General features: G+C 34.6%; 1 protein-coding gene across 1 annotated transcript; it reads left to right on the top strand.

Annotated features, from left to right (window-relative positions):
* The first annotated feature begins 14,895 nt into the window (after positions 1 to 14,895).
* Positions 14,896 to 16,335, top strand: LOC131044571 (3-ketoacyl-CoA synthase 1-like). Its single transcript, XM_057977924.1, has one exon. The coding sequence runs from the start codon at positions 14,896 to 14,898 to the stop codon at positions 16,333 to 16,335; it is 1,440 nt and encodes a 479-aa protein (XP_057833907.1).
* Positions 16,336 to 22,732: the final 6,397 nt, after the last annotated feature.

Consider the following 22,732-nt stretch of genomic DNA (forward strand, 5'->3'; position numbering starts at 1 on the left):
CATGTAATGTCCTTAAAACAAATTCCATAAAAAACCATCAAATAAACTCTGAAAATCCTAAAAAACTAAAAAACAATCAAAAACACATAAAATATCCATCATCCACTATTTACAATAAATTATCCTTTGCAAAGACAAACATTCGATGAAACACAACCAGAACAGTATGCAAAACATTGAGCTTAACAAGTCATGCATCAACAAACAAGCTATCAAACTAGCCTACAACTTAATTGATCAACTACAATCAACTACCTTTTAGTTTTCAACATCCTTATAAAAAAATGTGTCTTTATGGATACATCGGTCCTAAAAAAAATACCTATTAGATATCATGTCCTAATGGATATATCTTTCCTACAATGGGCATCTTATCAAACAATCATCCTATCCGAAAACACATATCCTTGGCAAGAAGATCAATATGGTTGTCAAATTCATTGGTCTAGTGAGTTATATTTTATTTGATTTATCTTTACATCACATTCCTATGCTACTTGAGGATCTCCACAAGTGACTAGAGTAGCCAGGATGGTTCGTGATCCTTTTTCTTTTCTTGTTGTTTGTGGTGTTCTTCGATAAAGTGTTGGGGCAAAGGTACTTTGGGTGTTTATGTTGGTATGTTTGTTCAACAAGTATCCTATGCAAAAATGAAAGTCATAGATAGCTATTCTTGTGACAATCGCACATACCTCGACCCTTAGGACAAGAATCCTAGAATGCACGAATTCACTCCTTGTCCATTGCATGCCTGTTAATGTAGTGGAAAAGAATCAACACCTTGGTCTTTCATACCCTAGTGTACAAAACTCCATTGGTACATAATAAGGCTCGCTGATGAAAATTTTGTGCTATAACAATGACAGAAGAATTTGTGATAGTTTCAATTCCTCACATCTATCTATCAATCAATTATATTCCCTAACATTCTCCACTTCTTACCAATCATTCTTCACTTTCATAATATTTTTATCATTTGTCTTATATAGGATGTATCCTTCTTGAAACCAAACACTTTCATTTATCATTTTCCTTATACAGGATATGTCCTTCCTCAAACCAGATGATCATCTATCTTTGTTTTATACAAGATGTGCCCTTCCTAAAACCAGACTTGATCTTTATCAATAAATCAATCTTTAAATCACTTCAACGATTTCTTCTACCCAAACAAACCCATACATGTCATCAACTAACCATTCTTCTATTTCTCATATAACATTTTTCTTCTTTCAAGAGATCATTCATACCTTTAATGCATGAACAATCTCTTAAGAGGGCATCAACATTCTACCTCCATCCCTTAACATACTAGGGAATAATTTTTCAGTTTTTCTTGTAACAATGTTACTTCAAACATTGTCTCAAAGAGAAGCAAAATGTAGACACTTAAAATTATCCCATTATTAACATCGCTAATTATTCTTTTATTAATTAAATAATTGTATTATCTAGTTAATCTAATTTTACTCTTCTAAATCAATATTCATCCTTTTTATCATAAATTAATTATTCAATTTCTATTCAACATCATTTAATCAATTAAACTTTCCTCTCTAAAATTAATTGAATAATTTTATAATCTAATTAAATTATGATTATTAATATTAAATCAAATAATTTTCATTATTTAATTAAGTTCAATTTCTGTTTCTCCATAATTAATACATTTCTTTAAATTATTTAATTATCTAGTTATGTCGTCAAAACTAGATAAATTTCATAAATTTATTTTCCCTCCATTTCCAATAATTCAAATTACCCCAAATCCAAATTTCTTCTAATTTCATTTTCCATTAATTTGCATCTCATTTGGCATTTTTAAAAACCAAAATTTGAATTTAATTACATTTCATGCTAAAATTCCTACAACAAATGCCAAAAATCTAACTGCCACTTATGTCCAGTCAACTCCCAATTAGCATTTTTTAACTAATTAGCTAACTATAAATCACCTTTTTTTGGTTGATCAATCAATCCACTGATCTGATCAATAAATTTAGTCTTCTAATCAATCAATACAATTAACTATTCAATCAAATTACTTGACTGGTCAATCAATCCTGTCTAACTCTCAATCAAACTAGTTATCTTTTCAATCAAATCAGTTGATCTATCAATCGGATTCAGTTTGCATGAGAAAATATCTCCCACCAACTTGTCGCATGAAATCTCAACCATTCATTGATTTAGTTCTCAAATGAATCTCAAGCATCCAGATCATTCTTCTAGAATCTATAAATTCGACATCAATCCCCCTTTTTCAACAACCACTATCTTTGAATTTTTGTGTCACCATATTGCACATTTTTCATAGCGCAACTCTGAGAGCCAACATACTACAAGAATCAGAAGAACAATAGAAGTTAAGCATTCAAATTCAACATAGAGTTTTTAATGTTTTCATTCATTTTTTTATTGTTAAGAACATACTTTCATTTATTTGTATTCACAATATGCTATTTAGATAGGTTTTGGTGGTTGACCTGTTAGTTCTAATTAGTAGTTAAATGAATAATTTTTGTGCATACAAGAGGCTCCATTGAAATATTAATGGAAGGTCATTGGCTATTTTTTGTTTAGTTTCATGACAAGTGTTAAAAAATTCAAATTTTCAAAATTTGAAGTGTCTATTATGAGAATTATTAGTTGCAGCACTCAAAGGAACCCCTGCAAATTTGCCTGAATAACCTAGTTTAGAGGGTTATAGTTTGAAATTTACTAAGTGTCATGAAAAATCAATCGGGGCTTCTAATCATATGACACAAGTGTGTCTATTTAATATAAGACCCCCATAAGAAGATTTGATAGGTTTTTGAAGTACTAAGTTAGTGGGTTCAAAGATCTTTTTGTCTACATTTTGTTAGGTCTACATAAGTGGCCCACTTTGAAAATTAATAATTCAAAGCCAATTGATCTTATGAGAAAAATGGATTTCCATTCATATTCTCCTTATATTCATGAACACCCTTTTTCATCTTCATAATCTCATCGTGAAGTTTGATATTTTTCTTGTGTAGCAAATAGGGTTTTGACAGATTTAGTAGTTACATTATTTGAAAGTTCCTGAAAGGTCATTTTTCATTGCTTATATCTCAAGCCTTGTTGATTGTCATGAAGTGCCCCTTGGTGGTCTAATTTCATTCATATAAATGAATGCATATATCTAGTACCATGACCCCATGACTTGATTTGGTATTTTTCTTAGAGCACAAACTGTTTTAGAGTTTAGAGAGTTTGGATGATTGCACTTTGTTAGAAATGCCCTAGAGGCCACCTTTGAAAGTTGATATTTTTTACCCCAAGAGGAACTATAAAGAATCATCCAACCAAAGAATTTTTCATATCAATGTCAGTATGCTTGTTCAGCCCCAAGCCTCAAGATCAAGTTTGATGAGTTTTATAAGGCGATTCTAGATGCAACTTAGCCAGTTTTGGTCTCAAGAAGGGTGTCCAATGTACCTATATGTTCACCTTTGGTGATTAAAATTTTCCAACACAGACCTCTTCAAGAAAATCCCTTTGGTGAATTTTTTTTTTGTAACATAGGAGAATGTGATTGCTTAGTTATGTGGTCCCTGAGTGAGTGGTAATATGATATTTAATTATTTCTTGATTGCTACCTGGCCTAAAAATGCATCCCCAAAAATTTGTAAATCTCACAAATTTGAAGGCAACCCACTAGATATTTCAATCCTAAGTGCCTCCTATTTCAATTTTGCAATAATTTTAGCTCATTTGGTAGGAAAAGGCTTCATAAAGATATCTGCAATATGTTCCTTTGTAGATACATACTCCGAGCTAACTTCTTTCTCATTCACCTTCTCTCTCAAGAAATGAAACTTGATTGATATATGTTTTGTCTTGGAATGCAACACCAAATTCTTTGAGATATTGATAGCACTTGAATTGTCATAGTATATAGCAATAGGCTCCTCATAAATAACTCCTATATCCTTCAACATCCACTTCATCCAAATTACCTAAGTACAATTGCTAGCAACAACAATGTATTTAGCTTAAACAATAGATAAGGAAATAACATCCTGCTTCTTACATGCCAAAGAAACCAACTTATTTCCAAAAAATAATGCACCACCTATAGTAATATTTCGGTCATCAACATCACTTTCCCAATCAATATCTTTAAAAGAACTCAAAGTAAAGTCATCATTCTTAGAATACCACAAACCAAAATCAACTATCCCTTTCAAATATCTGAATATCCTTTTTATAGCAATAAAATGAGATTCCTTAGGATCAGCTTGAAATCTAGCAACATGACATACAACATTCATTATATCAGGTCTAGTTTGAGTCAAATACAACAAACCACTAATCATGGATCTATATATGGTTTGATTAGCTTTCAGAGAGTCATAATCTTTTGTTTTCTTACATCTAGGAACCATAGGTGTACCAACAGGTTTAGAATCTTCAAGACCAAATTTCTTAAACAATTCCTTCACATACTTAGATTGAGATATGAAAATACCTTTGTCCAATTGAGTAATTTGCAATCCTAGAAATAATTTCATTTCACCAATCATAGACATATCAAATTCATTTTGCATCTCTTTAGCAAATTTCTTACATAGACAATAATTTCCTCCAAAGATAATGTCATCAACAAAAACATCAATAATTAAAATATTATTCTAATCAATTTTGAAATAAATATTACTATCAGTAGTACCTTTACTGAATCCAAGCTTTATAAAATATTTATCCAATCTGGCATACCAGGCTCTAGGGGCTTTCTTCAATCCATACAATGCTTTCTTCAACCAAAAAACCATGTCCTTTTCATCTACTAACTGAAATCCATCTGGTTTCTCAATGTAGACTTCTTCTTCCAATTCACCATTAAGAAAAGTTGATTTGACATCCATCTGATAAACCTTGAAATCTTTGTGAGTAGCATTGGTAAGAAATAATCTAACAACTTCAATTATAGATACCAAAGAAAAAGTCTCCTCATAATCAATTCCTTCCATCTGCGAATAATCTTTACAAACCAGTCTACCTTTATTTTGGAGAACTTCACCCTATTCATTCAACTTATTCTAGAATACCCATTTAGTTCCAATTACATTTTTATCCTTAGGTCTAGGAACAAGAATCCATGTATTATTTTTCTCAATATGATTCAATTCTTCTTCCATAGCTTTACTCCAATTTTAATCTTTGCATGCTTCATTAACATTCTTAGGCTCAATCATAGAAATTAAAAAAAATTATTCAGCATGTCTTCTCATAGTCATCACACCTTTATTCTTATCACAAATAATCTGATTTTATGAATGATTCAACCTCTCATACCTGGGAGTTTTAGGATTTTATTGAATTCTAGTTTCTTGAACTCTTTCTTCTGCATTATCATATGTACCTTCATTCACAAACTTTTTCGAAGCTATCTAAACTTGATTTTGGGTCTGCACTAGCTTTCCTTTGTCAGAACTGGCATCCTGATCATCAGAATCATATTTGCAAGATCTAATCTATCTTATATTACCTTCATCAACCTTCACATTAGCACTTTCAGCCATCTTTCTCAATCTCTTATTATAACACCAGTAGGCTTTACTTTTAGTAGAATAACCAAGAAATATTTCTTCATCACATCAAGCATCAAATTTTCCAAGATCTTCATCTCTTTTGATATAGCATTTACTACCAAAAATTCTAAAATATCTAATAGTAGGAGCATGACCAAACCATAACTCATAAGGAGTCTTACCAGTATCACCTTTGACAGTTACCTGGTTAAGAGTGTATACACCAATACTCACAACTTCTTTCCAAAATACACGTGGAATATTTCTTTCAAACATCATGGTTCTAGCAGCTGCTTGAACTATTCTATTCTTTCTCTCCACAACACCATTCCATTGTGGTGTCCTAGGAGCAGATAATTGTCTCTTAACTCCATGCTCTTCACAGTATGCATTAAACTCACTGGAAGTGAATTCTCCACCTCTATTAGATCTTAGACACTTCAACTTCATTCAAGTCTCAGTTTCAACTCTAGCTTTGAAAATCTTGAAATTCTCCAATGCTTTAGATTTCTCCCTTAAGAAGGTAGCCCACATCATCCTTGAATAATCATCAATCAGCAACATAAAATACATGTCACCCTGCAAACATCTCACTCTAGAAGGACCACACAGATCAGTATGCACAAGATCAAACAATACATTAGAATTAATTTTTTCTCTTATAAGTAACTCTTGATTGCTTCCCTAATTGACATTCCTTACATACTGGATTAGAAGGCTTTATTAACTTAGGTAGATCTCTTACTGCTTGAGTAGAACTTATCTTAACCATCCAATCAAAATTTACATGACACATCCTCTTATGCCATAACCATCTTTCATTAATTTAAGCAATCAAATAACTTTTTCCACAAGCATTCAAGTGAAATATATTACCTTTAGTCTTTGTACCCGATGCAATCTTAGTTTTTGAGCTACTCAAGATCTCACATTTGCCATTCTTGAATTGCAAGTTATATCCCTTATCAACCATATGACCAACACTCAAAATATTATGCTTTAATCCTTCAACACAAAACATATCATCAGTATTATGCTTACCATCAAGAGAAATAGAACCTCTACCATGGATTACACAAGATTTGTTATCACCATTTATCTTAATATACCACCATCATACCTTTCCAGGTTTACAAGTTTACTCTTATCACCTATCATATGATGAGAGAAACCATTGTCAATTACCCATTCATCTTTCTCCTCAACTTTAGCAGCTAAAGATTTCTCTTCATTAGGGCAGCTTGCATAATCTGTAGTTACATTATCATCTTCCTTGATAGCAATGAACACAAATTCATCTCTTGAATTACCCTTATCTGACTCATCATCTGTCACACCTTCATCAATACCATAATATCATTTCTTCTGATACTTAGTCTTATATAGCTTAAATGGCTTCTTACAATTGCTCTCTCTTTCCGAACACCTTGATGCAAAATGTCCTATCTTATTACATGAAAAAAAATTAAGAGGTAACTTTCCTTCATACTTACTGGCACCTTTAGGTAATCTTCTAGAAATAAGTGCTTCAAGCTCCTCAAACTCTATTTCTTCATCTTGCATCTCTTTCTCATATCTAGATACTCTTGTATAACTTTCTCCTGAATCATATCTCTCATTCCTAAAAAATAGCAGCTTTGAATGCAGATTCAATTTTAGGAAGAGAATATCCAAACTCACTAAGCTCAAAAGTAGCATGCTTACCAATCGGCATGTCTCTTGTCACATTTGTAACAATGTAGATCTCATCAATAGCTCAATAGCTTATGTTTGTAAGCAGGAGGCAATGATCTCAACACTTTAGAAACAATCTCAGACTCTTCTAATACTCCATCAATACATTTGATTCCACACACAAGCTCATTCACTTTCTGCATATAAGAACTAATATTCTCATCTCCACTCATCTTCAAGTTCTCATATTTATCCTTCAAGCTGTACAACTTAGCAATCTTTACATGACTATCACCTTCAACAAGGTCTCCAATTTTATCCAAATCACATGAGCAGTCTCTAAGTCCATCACATTCATCATCTTAAAATCTGACAAGGCACTCAACAATGCTTCCTTTAACTCATCCAGAGTAGTAGGACCATTCTACAGAACATTATATACATTCTTAGTAATCTTCCACTACTCTTCTCCAATGCATCTCAAATGACATTACATCCGATTCTTCTATATAGTGTAGTTCATTCCATCAAATCTTGGACTATCCTTCTTCAAATCAAAGGTTTCCATCATGAATCACCTCAAGTGGTCAAGCTTCTTCTAGAGGATCTAGCTCTGATACCAATTGTTGGCAACAATGCAGAAAACTTAGAGGGGGGGTGAATCAGTTTGCACAAAAACTTACTCCAACTTAAACCATAAAACATATCTTATAATTAACAGTTAAATCATGAAACAACACCACATCAATAACACACATAACACCAAGATTTTTGATGTGGAAAACCCGGTTAAGGAAAAAACCATGGTGGGAACCTATCCACAATGAGATAATACACTGTTAGGAGTATATGTGAATATTACAATGGGAAATGCATATGTATTCAGACACACTACCTAGAGCTCATTGCTCAAAATAAGAAACCCAAAAAGGATACAATCTTAACGTAAGGCTCACTGCCTTACAGGAAGTCTCACTGATTTACAAGAGTATTCAGACAATAATCCAAATTACATGAACTATGAAAATAACATCTCCATATGCTTGAGTATAGTTCCGGTTAAGCACACAGTCCTCTCTACAACACTATTCTTCTCCTTCATACTTCTGAAAGATCAAATCACTTGTTTGCACATCCAACTTGATCATACACTCATAGATACAACGTAGACACTCGTATACATACATCTTACATGATTATTATATATATTTATACAAACCGTCAACCTATATTTCAAGGTTGGCCAAACCCTCAATACACATTATAAAATAATATCGTCACACGCTACAACAATTCATGCAGACCAAAAAAATGTTGGCTAAGACATAGTCTAGACCCAAATCAATACCGCAAATATGAAACACCTCCAACAATTGCGCCTCTATCATCCCCAACATTCTACAGCCACCAAGAGCATTACATAACACGAATAACATCACCAAACAAGGAAAATATTCAATAATATACACAATAATTAATGCAAAAAACCAATAAGCATATAACATGATCTAGAGATATTGACAAGCAACATTAATTGCATCATAATAACCACAATGACTCAGATTATGAGAATCATCATAATTTCTCTACTGGAGCTCAAGAAAATCAATATAATTAACTGTCAACCTGAAATATTATCTTGTGGATATCCAAATCATGAACCAAATAAACTGAGGACACACATCAATGTCCAAAACACCTCCCACACATCTGCAACCAAAGATATAGCAATTCCAGAGTAATACAAAGGACAAACTAGAATACCGAATAACACCAACAACTACAAAACATCCTCAATACTGGATCTCATAACTCAATCAAATCATCATGCGAACCTTTGCAAATGGGGTGAACCATCTATAGACAACATACCAAAAACCCTTTAAACCATATCAACTCATCTGCAATACACATGCTAAACCAACTCATTCCATCAAACAACATTGGAATACACATAAAACTTTCCAACAATCTCCACATATGTTGACATTAATGACAACATATCAACCAATATCAAACAAGATGTTAAGGTTTTCACACATTGCAATTTTGAGGAGCTTGGAAGTGCAAGAATGTTTAATTTATACACCAAGTAGATGATAGATGAGGTTGATAGTCTCAAACCCAAATTCAAAGTTGTGGAGGAAAAGGGTTTTGTGCAGTATGTCAATTTTTTTTATGTTTGATGAACCTGAATGGGTTCAATATGTACTTAGTAGAATGCATGATGAATTCACATGGTTAAATAAGTCATTCAAGATCACAAAGAATGTTATTAGGGTTGTTACTGGTCTTTTCTCAACTGGTGACTTACCTACGTTGAAGGATATAAAGAACCAGATGGTTATAGATGTAACTGGATCAAAATTTGATTGAAGAGCCATGAAAATCAATGATATTCTAGAGTATGATGTTAAGTTTACTTCTATGGTGATAGGGTATAAGATATACCACTCCAACAGGGATAACTCTATGCCCGAAACAACTATTTATGCTACATATGAAATGATTAAGGAGAACAAGAAATATGACTTGTGTGAACTACTCCAGAGTGAGCTAATAAAGAGCCTGAAGCAGATCAAGCAGGACAAGAAGTACACATTCAAGTATGACACCTTGATCATATGCATGTACTTTTACTTCATGAACGAAGTTTTAGGATTAGGTCAAGTAGAATGGGGGTATGATAGAGTTGTGATAGTGTATATCAGAGAGTATTTATATAAATTGGTAATGCCAAGGCCTAGAATGCTACTCTCTAGGGTTATTTTAAAAACTCTTAGAGTGCAATGCATGATAGGGAAAGGATCCCTAAGGAAATAGTTGAGAAATACCAAGATACAATTTGCTTCATGGTAAACACAGATCAATTCTTAATGAAAGTTGTGGAACCTTAAACTTCTTGGATCATACCCATGGGGTATGAAATGGAGAAAGAAATTATTGAGCTATATGCTCAACATTTGTTTAGCAAACTGGTGACTATTTCTGAAGGGATGTTCAAAACCTATGTTGAGAAGAGCCTTAAACTGCATAAACAATTCAAGAAGAAAGAAATCTAGAAGAGAGTAAGGAAGGAGGTTGAAGCATATGCTAAAAGCATTGGGCTCACTAAGGACGCAGCCTATGAGGTGAGAAAAAGAAATATCCTATCTGAAGAGAAAATTGTTAAGGAAAAGAAAGATAAACCAGAAGCTTCTGCTCCAAAGCCAAGGCAGTCAACGAACACTGCTCCCTCCTCCCGTCTTGCCAAATCATCCAAATCATCAGCAATGCCATCCTGCAAAGGAGAGAAGAGGAAGAAAGTAAGATTTGTGACTATAGAGGAAGATGAGGAGATGGAATCCGATGATGTAGTTAAGGAGGTAAAGGCCAAAGGAGAAGCCATCTGGTGGAGACACGACAAGCAAGAAAGCAAAACCTCCAGAATAGACATGGTAATTAAGAAAGTAAGATTCACAGTCAAACCTCCTATGTCATTAGATGAGATTGTAGAGGAGGTTGTAAAGAATGGAAATTTGAAGCCAATGTCTAAATGATATGATAATTTTGATGATAATGGAAAATGAACTTTAGAGGAAGCCACTCTTAAGTATTTAAATGTATATAGTAGAGCTTAATAGAAATAATGTCTGAAATACCTAAGAGCTTATATGATATTTTGGAGATGAGGAGGAGAACTGCAAATAAGGAAGAAGAAAGATTAAGGGAATATGTGTTGGTAGAACTCTTCCTTGTAATTTCAAATGAGGAGATTGCAAGAATTCTCAATGAGACCAAGAATGAGTTTAGGAGAAATACTAGAGTAAATAAGATCATGATTGGCAAGACTGAAGAAGTTATTGCAGTAACAAAAAGGATCTCGAGGAAAGTATTTCTTCAAAATCAGTATGAGGTTATCCCTGAGAAAACTTAGGATGATGCTCCTAAATCTAGTCTGGAAACTTTAAGCATGCCATCCCAAGGTGATCAAACAAAGGTTGATACTCCTTTTTTGGAAGTGCATACAATTGAGGTGAATAATCTGGAAGATGTTGGAGATGAGGATGTGGCAGATAAGGGTGAAGAAGAAGTAGATGAGGTTGAGGATACTCGGAATCCTCTAGTTGACACTATTAAAAAATCTAAGAAGGATGCAATCCCGCCTAAGGCTGATGCAAAAAAGGTTGCAAAAAAGGAGAAGGTTGAAGTTAAAGTTGAAGTTGATACTAAGGGAAAATGCACTAAAGCAAGAGACATTGGTATGAAATCATTGATGGTCCATATTTTATCCAAGGGCCAATCAACCTTGTCGTTTTGTCCTCTATTGAGAGGCTTCAATTAGCTTCATTTGCTTAGGCGAAGGCAAGTGAGAATTTGCTGAAGTCCCACACTGAAGACAATGAACTACTTACCCTTGCATCCAATGTTGTTGAAAAGTTAATGCCCATATTTAAGAAGAAAACATGTGACAGTCCATCTGGACATCTAAAGAGTTTGATAAATTTGGTGGATACTCATTTTGAGTCTTTAGAAAAATATACTGAGGTAAAGGTCTGCAATGAGTTTAATGCCAAAAGGCTCAAGACATTGAAGAGGATGATTGTAGATGATAGAGTCACATTAGATACTTGTGTCAAGAGTATGCAAGATGGATTATCTGAAGGTGGCAATATTTATAAATCATGCTTATCATTTTCAAATTTTACTAAGGATATTGAGGAGAAGTCCAAGGAACATGAGGATCAATTAGCCCAGATATATCAGTCACTTCATCCTTTGTTGGTTTCTATGAGTAGTCAAGAAGATCAAGTAATACCTTTACTTGACAAAATCAGTAGCATAAGACATGAAAAGGAGAAAATCATTGGCAAAGTTGGAGAACTGCAGAGTCTCATCGCTCCCAAGTTGGACCTTATGCTAAGTGCATTGAAGGATACTCAGGATGCTCAGATTGCTAGTGAACCTTCATAGCTTAAGTCAGTAAAGTTGCAAGCCTATTTGTTCAGTGTTCTCATATCTATCTTTGAGTGCCTCAAGAAGGGTTGGGATAGCCATTTGGGATCATTAAAGAACACTTTTGTAGATATCTTCAACTTTTTGTAAGTTAGTAAGGTATGTGTGCATATATGTCTATGTATAGAATTTTGTGTATACTTTTGGTTTCCAAAACCCAAATACTGCCATTGATGTCAAAGGGGGAGTGTAGGACAGTGAAAAATGTTGATCTTAGGAGGATTTTTGGAGTTCGGTTGTTATATTTTTGGTTGCAGTGTATAGTGTTTTGGGTTTCATTTTGACACTTGGTCATTTTTCACTAAGTGTTGCCATCAATGCCAAAGGGGGAGATTGTTGGCAAGAGACACTGCATAGATGATCCAATGTTGTCATTGATGACAACTAATGCTAATGCACCCATCCACATAGCTCAATTTGTTCATACCAGAAGAGTGATTGATTTTGGTTAAATCCATCAGATTGGAAAACAAAGTATTTGATTGAGAACAGGTTGATCGATCCATACTTCAATACAAGTTTATATCTTATGTTGCAGATCTCAAGGAAGCATATCGATGTGTTATCTACCATATTCTAGGTTTTTGGCATTCGGTGTTGACTCATGGTTGAGTTAGATGATCCGAGGTGTTGGTTCTCAATTTGACAAAGTAGTTTGGCAGTATTGTGTAAATAGTCATTGTGCGGATTATGTAGATTAATTTTGGTGCTCAGTTATGTCATCATGGCATGTTGTTAGACAATTTTGGTAGCATGTGGACAATTCTTTTTGGTAGCATCTGGACAATTCTTTTTGGTCTGCATATGCATTGGATTTTGAATTGTGTCGACTTGGTATACACATTTCATTATTTTGATAATGTTCTTGAAGCCGAAATATCGAAGACCTATTTTCATGTTGCGGATATAAAAGATCGATGGATATGATCATTTTAGATATCAGTGTGTGTGTGTGTGTGAAAAGTGTTTGTGAATGATTGTGAGCAGTTTCACGTGCACAAGTGAAGGATTTCTGCTTTGGAATATTGAAGAACAACATAATAGAGCAATGTAGCAGAGAAGCGAGAGAATAAGTGTTTTGTGCTTAACCAAAACTGTACCCTGGTATTTGTAGATGCTATTTTTCAGTTCAGACATTCCAATTATCTTTTGTAAAAGATTTTGTAAGGCAGTAAGCCTTTCGGGGTTGTTGCCCTTCTTTCTTTTGAGCAATGACCTCCAGGTAGTGTGCCTAAATGCATGTGCATTCCCAATGTAATATTCTTATACTTCTATCAGAGTATATTTATATTGTGGGTCTCATCCCCACCATGGTTTTTCCCTTGACCAGGTTTTCAACGTATAAAATCTGGTGTTATGGTGTTTTTGCTGATTGCTTTTTGTTTATGCATCTTTCTTCCATTCATTTGCATTAAGTGGTTCAAAGGACAAATTAATAAGGTTAAAAACTATAGAACACTGATTCACTCCCCCTCTCAGTGTTCCTTGATCCAACAATTTATATATATATAAATTTGTAATTGTGAACCATTTTTATCATTGTGATGTTGGATAGTATAGTTTCATTCAAAACATTGAAGCCAAAAAAACTATAGATTTTTCTCCAAATCTATTTAGAAAGTCATAACATAGATTCCAAAAGTATGTCTTTAATCATCATTAATATCCATAAATTAGAATACCCTTTAAATTATTTGTCTCATAAAATCCAAAAAAATCTATTACATTATCACACCATGATATTAATAACCTTGTTAACCAAACAATACATATAAAATAACACTTAAATAATCCAAATATACAATCCTTATTAAAACAAACTCCTAAATAATGCACATATACTAAACTACTAAGAATATAAATATTAATTGTTTTGAAAGATTTGATAGCACCATAAAATATCAAATTGCAATTCAAAGCTTAAAATATCTAAGGGGATGAGTCATGTGCAAGTACCATTTGTCAACAACATCTACTAGACATCAAGGTAAACATTTGATCATATTTCTTATTTAATTGAAAATAAAAAATGTTTTATATTGAGATTTTTAATTAATAAATAAATACATTCCACTTATCTACCTCTAAACACCAATGTCTGATCGTTTTCTTTGTATTTCTATTCTATATGCTTATAAAAGAAGAAATAGATTTTCTTTTTAATATTTATAGGCTAAAAAATAACCTATAAGATAGTCAGCCTTGACTTTTGCATTTCAATTTTTTCCTAATGAAAATGATGATAAAGATAGTACCCGAGTAAAAGATACATGAAATGTTTAATGATAAGCCCAAGCATAACTAGTCTATAACTTCCTTTTTGGGGGAACGACAAAGATACTTACTATCAAATCTACCACAACACACGTAGAAAGGGTATGTCCCATTCCTAATCAAACCAAATATTTAATTTCCAGTTTTGTAGTTAGGTTCTCAATATTTTCGACCTAACTTCTCCTTATGGCAACAATTGAGACCAGACATTCTTCCTCGAGAGGAAGCTAATAATACTCTAATAAATCGCTGGACGCATAGTGGGTAAGCATTTAAAGGGGTATAAACAACTCCTACCGGTATTCAAAATCTTTAAGAGTTCAATACAGCTCACTCGGATCTATATATCTACTAATTGGGTAACTCTCTTATCCGAGCATTTTCTTGCTACGACATGAAGAATTGGATGGATTTTCTATGCTTGGCGTTGGTGCTTGAGAGATCAGCGGTGCTGCACCTAATCATAGCGGCGGTGCTGGGGCGGCTGCTAATTCACGTCCTAGGGAGACAACGGCAGCGAGAATGCTATCTCGTAGACTTCACATGCTACAAACCGGCGGCGGAGAGGATGGCGAACACGGAGCTGAGCATTTACTTTTCGGCAAGACCGGAGCCCATAATCCCCGATCGCTTGGGTTTCCAGTGGAGAATATACTTGCGGTCCGGGCTGGGGGAAGAAACCGCGGTGTCGCGCTTCTTTTTCAACCAAGAAATGGTGGCCACAATGGAGGAAGCGCGGGCTGAGGTGGTAGAGAGCCTGATCGCCGCCACGGACGAGCTGTTTACGAAAACCCAGGTAACACCCCAAGACATCGATATAGTCATCGTAACAGTCTCGACATTTACGCCGGCGCCGTCACACGCGTCGATGATAGTAAATCACTATAAAATGAAGGAGAACGTTAAGACGTTCAGTGTGTCCGGCATGGGGTGCAGCGCCAATGTGATAGCGGTGCAAATGGCTAAGGATATGTTTGCCTCATACCCGAATTGCTACGCTCTCGTGCTCGCAACTGAGAGTCTCACCATGAATGCAAACTATCCGGGCAACGATAAGACCTTCATGCTGACAAACTGCCTCTTCCGAGTCGGGGGAAACGCGCTGCTTCTCTCCAATAAACCGGCAGAGGCCAGTCGTGCCAAAATGCGGCTTGTGCACACCGTTCGGACCAACGTGGCGGCGGACGACGAGTCCTACGGGTGCGTCATGGTGAAGGAGGACGACGAGGGTGTTTTCGGCACTGGCCTCCGCCCTTCTCTTCTTCAGGTCGCTGCAAAGGCCATGCAACGTAACTTATCCACGCTCGGCCCCAAAGTCCTTCCGTTGCGTGAGCAGCTGTACTACGCCTACAATAGTCTCTGCATAAAGTTGTTCAAGATGAAGGTGGAGCCCTATGTTCCTAACTTCAAGCTGGCGTTTCAGCATTTCTGCATCCACCCTGGCGGAAGATCGGTTATCAGTGGAATCGGGAAAAGCCTGAAGCTAAGTGAGTACGATCTGGAGCCCTCGCGCATGGCGCTCTTTCGCTTCGGCAACACGTCCAGTAGTGGGGTTTGGTACGAGGTGGCGTATATGGAAGCGAAAAGGCGGCTCAAAGTGGGGGAGCGCGTGTTGCAGATTGCGTTGGGGTCAGGGTTCAAGTGTAATACTGCTGTGTGGGAAGTGCTGCGACAGACGTATCCTTTGGAGACGACCTGCTGGGATGATTGCATTCACAGGTATCCTTGCAACACTCGTAAAAATTACACGGATGACTACTGTGACCAGTGGTTCAATCGCCTCAACTCCACGCTACCCATTTCCAATGGCTTGTCATGCACCACCTCGAACTGATTGCTCCACACTGCCCTACTGTTTCAATGTTGTCTATTGCACTTGGGGCATCTAGCAAAATTCCTTGGAACAATCCTAGGTACTGTTCTTCGTTCTAAGCTTGTGTTGGGCACACCAATAATACAGAAGAAAATGGTGGGGCATATGATCTAATTATTTAGATGTTAGGTTTTCTATTCGCTTCATATTGAAAAAAAGAAGTTTATATCTGTTCTCCTCAATGGATTATAGATGTATGTTCTTATCTCGCCAATTATTGCATTTCATTTAAGTGAAGAGATAGATATAATGATAGGTATAGGTAATTTTTATATGGGCATTCTAATAACCCATAATATATATATTTGATAGGTATAGGTATTTATTATATGGGTATTCTACTTCATTCCTTCAATTATTAGATTGAGGAATTTAAGTTTTTTTTAGGGTCTTTTAATCCAATTCTTATTCATTCTTAGGTCTATGGGCAATCTTATTTTATCAACATCTTGTTATAAAAATAGTTTCAATGAAAAATTAAATATAGTACAATCACCCTTTTCCACTTGATTTGTTCCTTTGATATGTAGTTGAATGGGTGGAATGTCGTTGCTTATCATTTAGTTGAAATGAAGATGTATGCTATCATATCACAAATTATTACACTTCATTTAGGTGAAGAGATAGATATAATGAATATTTGGTAGATCTGGGTACTTTTTAAATGGGCATTCTAACTCATAATATACATTTAATAGGTATAGGTGTTTTTTATATGGGTATTCTAATTCATTTAGTAGATTGAAGGATTCTAAATGTTTTTCAGGGGTATTTTAATCCAACTCTTTTTCATTCTTAGGTCTCAGGATAATCTTATTTTATTAGCTTCTTTATATTAAAATTGTATCAAAGAAATATTAAATATACTATAAGTGAAGATTAAGAAATGGTAGAAAACATGAATAGATAATATGAATAATTCACTAATAGTATCTTATCTTTTACTTTTCCAATCTAATGGATTGAGCTAAAGTAGATGCACCCTTCTCAACCTGATTTGGTCCTTTGATGTGTAGTTGAATGGGGGAAACTATTAGTTAAATGAGAGGGGGGGGGGGGGGGGGGGGGGTGAATCAGATAAACTCACAATACAAACTCTTCATCAGATTCAAACTCGGTAGAACTTACTTGATATGCAACTATGACTGTAAATTATTCAAACTCATAAACTGATAAACTTGAAACATCAAAACACATTTAACACCAAATTTAACATGGAAACCCAAATAGGGAAAAACCACTCTGGGATTTCAGACCCACAAAGAAAATATACTCTTCTAGAGTATGCTGAGTTCAAAGCCAATCCTGTTAAAGATTACATAAACACATTTGCTAGATGTGACCCGGTCAAGGGATTTCCCTCAGATCTATCAGAATCTTGCACATTGTTAGAAGTGACCTTGTTAAAGGATTTCAAACTCTCAATTAAAATGTTACCTTGCTAGAGGATTTACAAATAAGATTGTTAGGTCCACTCGCTTAAGAGATTTCCTGTCACTTACAAAAATAAATAACAATAATAAAATATATGTGCAAATTCACATCTGAAATGTTATGGCAGACTCTATGTGCTCAAAATAATCTTGTCATAAGACTTATCTTCCTCCTTGCTGGGCTTCTCACTCTATTCTTCAATCAGATCTTCAATCTTCTGTACTCTGTAATCACTTCAACAGCATCACTGTTCTTCTATTTTCCTGCATACACTATTTATCAACTTTTCCTTATTTATAAGCAATTCCTAACTGCTTAATCTCCTTAATCACATTTCCCATGATTAATATTAGTCATCAGATCTTCAAACTTGATTAGGTTCATTGAATCCTTCGAACTGAAAAATGTTTTATCTTGCCTTGAAACTTCTATTCCTTCCTTGCTACTTGTGCTCAGTTATGACTGTTCAATCTGTGCTTTAGATCTAACTCTTGAATTTTCATTGCCGTTGATCCTTAACAAACTTCTTGCACGACATTCCAATCTTCTATAAATCTCCAGCTCATTGGCATCCTTCATTTAATAATGTATTTATTCATCCAATGCATTCTATTACTGCTCTGTTGATGCTTGGTTAATTTTGAACTTTACTTGGTAGACATTCTATATTCATCTCGGTTATTGTCTTGGTAGATTTTCTTGCTAACAACACTTGGTGACTTCTTTCTTCTTTAACCGACATCGATAACCTTGGAATTTACTGATTGGCTCCTTGCTCGGTAAAATAGAATAGTATCAAACCTTTTCTCATTATATTGCATGAAATCTTTTCTCCTTCTTATTCAGTCTTCAAATACACATATATAGGATATCAAAACAATCAAAATATCATAATCTCATCACTGTCTAACTCGGTAATAGTTGCCCATTGAATAACTTATTACTCCCCTTGATTTTCACATTCTTTCAATGTCACTTACCGACATATTTATACTCATCAAAACATACTCTTTAAGATATGGCAACATCATACTGAATCAAAAAATCAATTGCTTGACATCAATGACAAAATAATATCATTAAGATAGTAATAATCCTTTATCAATTATATAATTAATCTCCAACAACCTTCTTAATATCATCATACTAATAAACTTAATGTAATGCCAACAATCTCCCCCTTTGGCATTGATGGCAATACCAACTTGATTTATTCCAATTGATTCGAACTGCGGTTATTCTTCTCTTGTTATCCTTGAGATGTAAACTTCTCCTGTAATCTTCTCCTGTTATCCTTGAGCTGTAAACTTCTCCTATGATCTTCTCTCCTTGACATTAGTCTTCTCCCCCTTTGACAACAATGCCAAAAGTAAAACTGATCCATAATTACTTCCCCTGTGAAGTAATTTCCTTGTTGTTAAAACATATACAAATGTATCATCTTAGTCTTGGTTAGAGCATCTTGTCTTCATTCATTGTTTACAGCACAACTTTAGACAACCTTCTAAAGTGTGTAAATCAACATCAACTCACAAATAGTATTCTGTAGAGTCATAGAATTGATGCTTTCACCGAACTCTGTCAGTGAGTACTAGATAGGGGTAGGACCCTTGACTTACTTCCGAGATACTCAAAAGTGTCCCTTGGCAGTGGTTTTGTGAAGATGTCTGCTATTTTTTCCTTTGTGCTAACATATTCCAGCACAACTTTCTTTTCTTGAAATTCTTCTCTTAGATAATGATACTTTATAGAAATATGCTTTGTCTTAGAGTGCATTACCACATTCTTTGAAATGTTAATAGCACTTGTATTATCACAAAATATAGTTACTGGTTCGATAACTATCTCATTCATACCTTCCAACAGTTGTTTGATCCATGCTATATTGGTACAATTCAATGTTGCAGCGACATATTCAGCTTCAGCAGTTGACTGTGAAATGCATCCTTGTTTTTTGCTAGGCCAACTCACTAGTCTTTCTCCCAAAAAGAAAGCTCCATCGCTTGTGCTTTTCCTGTCCAATCAGCATCAGTATAGACTTTTAAGTCAAAATCATTCTTCTTTTTATATAGTAAACCATAATCTTTAGTGCCTCTCAAGTATCTGAAAATTCTCTTGATTCCTGTCATATGGGTTTCTTTGGGATCTGCAAAAAATCTTGTAGCTATACCTACTGCATGTGCTATATCAGGCATGTTGTGAACTACATATTGCAACTTTCCAATTATAGATTGGTAAAGTGTCTCATCAATAGATGCAGATTCATCATTCTTTGATAGTTTACAATTAGTAGTCATAGGAGTACTTATAGGTTTAGAATCCTCCATTCAAAATTTCTTCAAGATTTCCTTTATATACTTGGATTGAGTAATGAAAATCCCATTTTTCATTTGCAGTATTTGTAAACCTATAAAATACTTTATTTCACTGATTAATGAAATCTCAAATTCTTTGCACATTTCATTTCCAAAGTTCATGCATAAGGAGTCATTACCACAAAAAATAATATCATCAACAAATATGGCCGAGATCAGTATTTCATTGTCCTCATCATTCTTCATATACATGTTGTTTTCACTAGTCCTCATAAATCTAATCTTTATTAAGTAAGAGTGCAACCTTTCATACCATGCACTAGGTGTTTGCTTTAGGCCATATAAAGCTTTGTTCAACTTACATACCTTATCTTTATTATTCTCTTCAATAAATCCTTCAGGATGCTCAATATAGACTTCTTCTTCTAGTATACCATTTAAAAATGCAGATTTAACATCCATTTGATATACCTTGAAATTTTTGTAAGCAGCATATGCCAACAATGTTCTCACTCCCTCAAGTCTTGCCACATGTGCAAAAGTCTCACCATAGTCTATTCCTTCTTCTTGAGCATAGCCTTTGCAAACTAGCCTTTCTTTATTCCGAATGACCTCACCTTTTTCATTTAGCTTATTTCTGAAAATCCACTTTGTACCGATTACATTTTTCTCTTTTGGTCTTGGGACCAATGTCCATGTTTCATTTTTCTTGATTTGTTCAATCTCTTCTGTCATAGCATTCACCCAATCTTCATTGCTTACTGCCTCTTTTACTATCCTCGGTTCAAACTCGGATATTAGACATGTGTTTTGTCTCAGTTTGTTCCTTGTCATCACTGGAGCATCCTTATCTCCTATAATCTGACTTGATGCATGATTTCTTCTGACATATTTTGCTAATATAGGCTCGGTAGGCTCTGTATGATCTTCTTCATCACTCGATAACTGAGTATTTTCTTCATCGGCTTTCTCGATAGGACTTCATGGTTGTACATATACAAACTCTTCATAGTCTTCTAGTTCTTTAGAATTTCCTTCATCAGTCCTTTCTGCAAATTCATCAATTTTCACATTTTCACTTTCCACTATTTTGTTAGATGATTTGATCAGACATTTAAATGCTTTACTCCTAGAGGAATAACCATGAAATGTTCCTTCCTCGCTTTTCTGATCAAATTTTCCATTTCTATCATCTTTGTGAACATAACATCTACTTCCAAATATTTTAAAATAACTTACATTTGGTTTCTTGTCATACCAGATTTCATACGGTGTCTTCATAGTTCCTTTCTTCAGTTGTACTCGGTTTAGGGTGTAAACTATAGTGCTTATTGCTTCTCTCCAAAATATTTGAGGTACTCTCTTTTCTATCATCAAGGTTCTGGCACAATCTACAATTGATCTATTTCTTCTTTCAGCTATTCCATTTTGTTGTGGTGCTCTCGGTGCAGACACTTGTCTCTTTATACCATGATCATTGCAAAATAAGTTAAATTCATCTGAAATGAACTCTCCTCCTCTATCAGATCTTAGACATTTCAACTGTCTTGTTTCATTTTCAACTCTTGCCTTATACCATTTGAACATTTGAAAGGCTTCTGATTTCTCTTTTAAAAACATGACTGACATCATCCTTGAGTAATCATCCACAAATAATATGAAGTATTTATCATCATAATAACTTTGAACTTTCATAGGACCACAAAGATCAGTGTGCACAAGATCTAAAATTCCTTTAGAAGTGTAAGACTTACTTGTAAAGCTTGATTTTGTCATCTTACCCATCTGGCATCCTTAGCATATTGCATTCTCAGGTTTTTCCAAGCTCGATAGACCTCTTACTTGGTGCTTCTTACTTATTTTGATCAGGTTATCAAAATTTACATGACAAAACCTTTTGTTCCATAACCAGGTATCTTCTATTTTTGCATACAAACAATTGTTCCGAGTTGAGTCAAGGTGAAATGTATTACCTCTTGTTTGAGTCCCGGTAGCAGCCATCTTTTCATGTTTGTCATGAACTTTGACAATTCCTTTCTGAAATTCTACTCGGTATCCTATATTGTTTAGTTGTGCTACACTCAAAAAATTGTATTTCAAACCTTCAACCCAATATACATCATCACATTTATCATTGTCAAGAAGTGTGATAGAACCTTTACCTTTCACAGGACATGGTGCATCATTACCAAACCTTACATAACCTCCATCATAATCTTCTAATTTAACAAACTTGAGTTTATCACCTGTCATGTGATGTCAACATCCACTATCTATGATCCAAGAATCATTATTCTTTATGTGTGATATTAAGGCTTTTTCTTCATTCCTTTCTTCATCTGATCCATCTTTGATAGCCACATATACAACTTCCTCTATCTCAATCCCATCAGATTTATCATCATTGGATTCCTCATCAGCTACTAGACATGTCTTTCTATCTCTCCTTCTGAAGTATCGGTGCCCTCTATATTGGTTGTCTTTCTATCTGTCATCTCGGTATTCTCTATTTTCACTAGATTCTTTGTCAGGACAGTTAGAAGCCATATGTCCAGTTTTATCACAGTTAAAACATTTTAAAGGTAACTTTCCTTTATACTTACCTTTGC

The sequence above is a fragment of the Cryptomeria japonica genome, chromosome 9 (genome assembly GCF_030272615.1).
Source record: "Cryptomeria japonica chromosome 9, Sugi_1.0, whole genome shotgun sequence".
Classification (NCBI taxonomy): Eukaryota; Viridiplantae; Streptophyta; class Pinopsida; order Cupressales; family Cupressaceae; genus Cryptomeria; species Cryptomeria japonica.